The sequence below is a fragment of the Octodon degus genome, unplaced genomic scaffold (genome assembly GCF_000260255.1).
Source record: "Octodon degus isolate 3935 unplaced genomic scaffold, OctDeg1.0 scaffold00051, whole genome shotgun sequence".
Classification (NCBI taxonomy): Eukaryota; Metazoa; Chordata; class Mammalia; order Rodentia; family Octodontidae; genus Octodon; species Octodon degus.
In genome coordinates, this window is record NW_004524627.1 from 11,626,256 (window position 1) to 11,633,120 (window position 6,865).

At 42.2% G+C, this 6,865-nt stretch overlaps 1 protein-coding gene across 1 annotated transcript in view; it reads right to left on the reverse strand.

Annotated features, from left to right (window-relative positions):
• Positions 1-688: 688 nt before the first annotated feature.
• Ebpl (emopamil binding protein like) overlaps positions 689-6,865 on the reverse strand; it is a 37,428-nt gene continuing 31,251 nt past the window's right edge. Inside the window, exons 3-4 of the mRNA XM_012515143.2 lie at positions 3,061-3,199; positions 689-1,030 (exon numbers count right to left, since the gene is read on the reverse strand). Coding sequence (XP_012370597.1) covers positions 784-1,030; positions 3,061-3,199 — 386 coding nt within the window. The 3' untranslated portion in view covers positions 689-783. The remainder of the gene's footprint in view (positions 1,031-3,060; positions 3,200-6,865) is intronic.

Here is a 6,865-nt window from a genome sequence, read left to right on the forward strand (position 1 = left end):
AATAGGATAAAGAATTCTATGCTTCTCATGTTTGCACATAAGTCCAAAAATCTCACCAGGCCTTCTTTATTTATGAGGCCTACGAAATTCACCCACATTGCTTTGAGTAGCAACTGTCTTTGCTGGTTTGTAACTCAGGGTATGAATGCACCACAGAAGTATTCATTTTATTCTGGTTTTACAAAGGTAACCCAAAAGAGATCACTAAAAGATTAAAAGAAGAAACAACAAGTTCTCTGGAATAAAAATTAATGTAATACTTTCTATAATGTTCTACTATAACTGGCTCTATTAATATGGATAATTAATACCAGCCACAAGACAAGAAAGTTATAACTAAATGTGATGTTATTATAAGGTAAATTTGAAATGAATTCTCTTCACCCTGCCCTTTTTTATAGTTCTGGGAAGGCCCTGCAGATGCTAACCAAGCACCCTAGCACTGAGTTATATGCCCAGTCCACTTTTTTTTTTCCTTATATAGTCATTTAATTAAAAAAAATAAAAAGAACTTGCCACCTTACAACCAGTTCAAAACAGATTGGTCAGAACAATATAAAAAGACAGTGTATACTGAATTGTTTGATCCATTCTGGCTCTTATAGAAAGACAGTAGTACCTGCCAGGCAAGCACTAGGTCCTGAGGAAAAAGAAAAAAAAAAGAAAGAAAGAAAGAAAGAAAGAAAGAAAGAAAGAAAGAAAGAAAGAAAGAAAGAAAAAAGAAAGAAAGAAAGAAACAAACAAAGAAGAAAGAAAGGTGGTAGTGCTCATGATTTTGAAAATTTACCAAGACTTTTTCTTTTTCTCTACAATGGTTCCTTTGTGATGCATTTTCTTGAGTTCTAGCCATGACTGCCACAGCAGCAGTCCTGGAATTAGAACCCACACACCATTAAAAAATACTAGGTAGACCCAAAAGTACAGCCAACTGTTGGTATTGAGGTTAGGGCTTCCCATAAGCCACTCTGGGCAGAAGGTCATCCAGTCTCCATATAGTTCACATATGCACAGGGTAACTTGTACGAAATGCCTGTTGGAGAGAAAGAAGCAAAGAATGAAACTGCCATCTCGACACCATTCACACCCTGAATTAGGGCATCTTTTCTAAGGGCAGCTTTTGCTGCAGTCTTCATGACAAACACCTCTCTGAAGTTGACCCTCAGGCTTCGTGTAGTGTTCCTTCGATGGGCAGGCAAGTCAATCTAACAAATGAGGACTCATTCTTGCCTTGCAAAAGCTATACTGATCTTCATAGCATATCTTTCTCTGAATTAACTAAGGGCTCTGGGATATCCTGGACTATTCTGAAGAAGATTTACTGGGGCCACATCTAGCCCAGTAAAGGGAAGACCTAGATATGTATCTCTCCATGAGCCCCAGGATCACTTACTGTAAGAGGGAACAATAAGAGCCTTTCCTCAAAGAGTGCTGCAGAGATTGAATGAGATATGTAGGTAGAGGGCCAAACACTGTACCTGGCACACAGTGAGTATTCCATGATGCAACTATAAACATTTCTGGTAACGGGTGCATGTAGCAAATCTGCAGTCTGGTCATAGAGCCAAAATTGTCAAGGCATCAAGGATAAGTTTAATTTTTGCTGCTATTTGAAAACTAGGTTGGCTTAAGGTGGGTTAAGTGGCCTTCAAGACCTCTTTCAAATCTGAGATTTTATAATGAAGTTTTACATAGTACTTCTTCAATGTAAGACAGTAGAAAATAGAATGCAGTTGTGCTACCAGACACTGTTTCAGCGAATCATGCTCAGGATTGCCACTCCAAGCCATGCTGGCCCTCTCAAGGAAAGAAAAGGGAAGGAAGGGAGTTTAAAATCTTTGAGTCTGACTCAGAGCATGGTTAATTTTTCAGCTTTCTCCTCCTTCTTTCTACCATTTGCCTTTCTATGCCCTCCTCAACCTGCTTCTGAAAAGATCTCTTATTTATCTTTCATGTGTAGCTCAGAAGTACGCAGCAGAACTTACTGTACGGCAAGTGGGTGATAGGTGTTTCCCAAAGTGATTTTGGGGAAAGAAGATGGAACTATTGTGCTTTTTTTGGTCTCCAAAATACTGGTGTTTGTCATGGTTTAGATATAAATTGTCCTCCAAAAGTCTCATGTGTTCAGAGGTGGGGCCTTTGAACTGAATCATGGGGGCATTAATTCACTGATGAGTTCATACCTGAATGAGCTATTAGGAGGTGGGGCCTGGTTGGCAGTGGATCACCAGGGGCATGATTTGGAATGGTGTGTTCATTTTGTCTCTTTTTCTTTTCTTTTCTTTTTTGAGACAGAGTCTTTCTATACAGTTCATGCTGGCCTTGAATTCACTACATAGCCCAGACTGGACTCAAACTCAAAGCAATCCTCTTACCTCAGCCTTCTGGTGCTGGAATTATAAGCTTACTCTACCACATCCAGCTTTTGTTTTCTTGTTCTGAGACAGACCCTCACTATGTAGTTTGGGATGGTCCTGAACTTATTAGGTAGTCCTGGCTGGCCTTGAACTTGTGTCAGTCCTCCTTCTGGCCCAGCCTTCGAAGCACTAGGATTACAAGTGTGCACCACCTCGCCCAGCCTGGAAGGGTATATTCTTGTTCTCAGTTCCTCTTTTCTCACTCTATGCTTTCTGGCTGCCATGTGTGGAGCAGCTTTCCTCTACCATCTTTTCTACCCCGCCATTTGTGCCTTGGAGCCAGCTGAACACACATGGCCTGAATCATCTGATGCCATGAGCCAAGTCAACCTCTTCTTTAAGTTTCAGGTGTCAGGTATTTTGTCCTTGAGATGGGAAAGGAACTAATACAGTGGTCACTCACCCAATATTGTCTGTAGAAGCAATAATGGTGCTACGGAATCTTATTTCTGCTATTTTTTAATTTCAAATGGTACAAAATTATCCTAGTGACACCATGATCCTTATCTAATATTAAACAATTTTCATTTCTATTCTACTTTTATCCCACAAATAAGTGAGGTCACAACTTGCTCTAAATGTTACTTAGCCATTAGGACAGCTAATGTTTCTCTCCTTTTCAGCCCCACAGAAGAAAATCACTTACCTGTAATATTTCTCTTTGACTATGGCATAAATAAGGACCAATGCCAGAAACCCATCCAAGACAACAGTCAAAATTTCCACTGACACAATGGTTGGATCAAGATAAAGCCACCTTGAATCAGCTTTGCCATATTCTTTCCCTAAGGACAAAATATCTGTTACTCAAAACACCTGTTACTTTGCCAGAAGGCACTGTTTTCAGAGTTAATGCAAATAACCTTTTCCCTAAAGAAGATTAAAAACAATCCTCATTAGTTTACATTTCCCACATAGAAAAGGCAAGGGAAGCCCTAGGACTAAAATGTATTTACCCATAACATTAGCAATAAGAACAATAGCATGCTATATTTATAAAATAATATACAATATCTAAAGCGCTTGCACATATACACTCTCTACTCTTGGCACCTTTCCTTGTAAGCAGCAGAAATCTTAATTCAACACAGTGAGATTCTACAAATACCAACTTTAATAACAATCTTGGTAAATATATTATAGTTGCTTAAAAGGTGGCTTGGTTTGAAATTTCAACTTAAAGTGTAATTTAGATGTGGGAAGCTGTTATTGAGGAAGTGTTTACTTAAAAATGCATTTGTTATTGTAAATGAAAAGAAATTGAGTGCTGCTGTAGACTGAACCCAGAGTGGAAAGAGGGGTGTTGTAGCCTGCTCTGGGGACACAGGGTTCCCTACCAATGGCTTCAGCTGTGCTGACTGAAGGGAACAACATGTGACTCAACAATTTTTCTAGACCTGTGATGAGAATGTGTCTTCTACAATGCATCACTAGTCAAAAAGTCTTCTTATAGCTAAATGGGTGGCCAGATCATAGAGGATACTCCTCCCTGCTCTGTATTTATTTATTTTTCATTGATAAAAGTAATCCATGCTGGTCCTAAGATCTCCAATGATGAATGAAAAGTGAATGGCCTCAGCTCCTCTCTGCCTTGAAAGATCACTCTCATATTACACGAAAAGGCATAAATGCTCAAAAAGGAGCCCCTATATCTTATTGATCTGAACGCTGCAAAACACTAGTCTCATAATGGCCAGAGGATTGATCCCTCAGGACCAGGAAAAAAGGTTTCTCATGAAAGGCTGTCCTGAGAGAAAGGCCAATAAACGTGGCTCAGTATTTAATAACACACAAGACACAGGCTTCAGGGCGGCCTTGTAGTAGGCCTCCAGAGCCATCAGCCTGTCCTTAGTTGACTGTCTACCATGCTCTAAGGGGATTGTGTAATGGAAAAACAACATGCTGAGACATTTCCTCTGTAAACCAGAACCTTTACACGAGAGGTAAAATGCCCCAGCTAGAGCACCCAAATCATTACTTATATACAATGTCAGTGTTTTAGGAAACAGAATAATTGGAGTTTAGATGTTAACAAAAAATTCTCCATTCTTTTTTTCTTTTTTTTTTTAATATTGGGAATTAAACCCAGGGTACTCTACCACTAAGCTATATCCTGTCCCTTTCATTCCTTTTAATTTTGAGACAGGGCCTTGCTATGTCACCCAAGGCTGGCATGAAACTCCTTGCCTCAGCCTCCAGAGTAGCTAGGGTTACGTGTGTGTGTGTGTGTGTGTGTGTGTGTGTGTGTGTGTGCCACCACATCTGGCTCACTCATTCATTCATTAATTCGACATTTTTTTCTGAGCATATGGGAGGCTCTATGGCAGGCCTTGAGAATGCAGCAGCAACTAGGCCATGAGGCCAGCCCGAGCAGCTCACTTTAGGGGGGCCAAAACCTGCACTAAGTGATGGACAGAGAACATGGGGACATGGAGGAGGTGGCTCTGAAGCCCAAAGAGAAAGATGAAGGAAGATTCCCTGGAAGGGTCTTTTGGCTATTTCCTCTTCACAAGGGAGGGAGTCCCACTGAGGGTCACAGAGAAGACTGAACATGCAAAAGCCGTCAGGTGAGAGGGATGGCAGTTTATCAGTCACATATACTCATGGTCTGAGGAGGGGGACACTGTGCTGCATAGGGCAAGTAGAGTCTGCACCAGGGCCAAGGAGGTAGGCTGCTAGTAACAAGAGAATGGGCTGAACCCTACTTCCTGTGAGAAGATGTGACTGGCTTGTTTGAATAAGCATGCAGGCTGCCAGGGAGGGACCTGAAGGCACTCAGTGAAGACAAACAGGAGCTACCCCTGTTCTCATGATCAGGATCCTGATGTCAAGGAAACTTAATGTCAAGCAGAATGGGAAGGGCACCTGCAAACTCTCTACCTCAGTGACGGTGACCCTTTTAGGGCTTTCGATGATACAAACAGCCTGCTGTGACACATATGCCATAGATTTGCTGCCACTGCTCTAGATTTTACCAGATGTGAAGGCACACAGAATGTTGAAACTTGATATTTGGTCTTACATCATAAGGGGAGAAACTAGTTGGGGAGAAATCTGGGTGTTCCAGGGAGGTGTTTGTGCAAAGGACGGGCACTGAGAGAACAGTGTATCTGAAACTACAGCTAAGTTGTCAAGGCTGTGTGTGGGCACTGCGAGGAAGGCAGAAAGAGAGCACGGGCCCTGCTGTGAGCCAGTGCAGCCTGCCAGGCCTCGGACATCCTCTCTGTTGCTGAACTTTGACCCTGTCCCTTGCTTGTTAAACAATTTATTTATAACTAAAGGGGAGCAAGAGTATTAGAGAGTGTGATGATGGATTGTTTTTGTTTTATCTGGGAATTGGTAACTGGGTATAAGCAGAGGTTTAGAAGGAAAACACTCCAACTGATGGTTGGAGGAGATATCCACGAGCTGATCCACTGCTGCGTGCTCCACCGGAGTGGCTATGAGGACGTGGTAAGGGTCGTCCTTACAACCCAACTACAGCCTGGGAGCCAATGGCAGTGCACAGGGCCACGACTGGGATACCCTGGCCCAGACTCTCTGGATCAGAATCTATTTGAGCAATTGGGCAATTGTGTCCATTTTGGCACTTGGGAAGCACTACTTAATCAGTTGGGGTTTTGTTTCTGTGTAAATAAAAGGCACATTCATGAAATGAGCTTCCACTTCTCTAATGTGAAGATGATCAAGAAAGGCCATGTTACACATTCACATTTCTCAGAACTGAGCTAAACCTGGGTTTTTCATTTTCTTTGATGCTAGGCAGGGGCAGAGGGCTATGCACCAGGGAGGCATACTGACTCAAGCTGGGCCCTTCAGGCTCTGGTTTCAGCAGCCATCCACTGGCAAACATTAACATAAACACCGACCAGCATAGGGTACAGGTGCACTTAGCTTAGCCTGGAAACTGAAGCGGCAGGACTTCTACTGAGAGGGCTCAGAGTCACCGAGTGTTTTGACAAGCACTACTGATAGCTGGCTCAATTCTTTTTAAATGTTTTTAAAATTATTTATTTATTTCATACAGGGTCTTGCTATGCAGCTCAGTCATGATCCTCCTGGCCCAGCCTTTCCAGCGCTGGGATTACAGGTGTGTGCCACCATGACTGGCTTTGGTGGTCAGCATGGGTTCTGGGGATGGCATGGCATGTGGTACTGGGGATCAAACCCAGGTCCTTGTGTTTGCCAGGCAGGTGCTTAGACTGCCTAGCTATCTCCCTAGCCTAGCTGACTCAACTCTCTAGAATTTTCTAAGTCCCACATGGCTCTGACTGAAGGACACAATTTTAGAGGAATGAAAAAAGTGTGATTGTCAAATCGCATGGGTAACAGTTGAAAGACTTAACAACTCGGATCTGCTCTTACTGAGAAGTTTTTTCACGTCAAAAGAAATTACCAATAAAGTGAAAAGGCAACCTACAAATTTGGAAAAAATCATGACAAATAAGTAC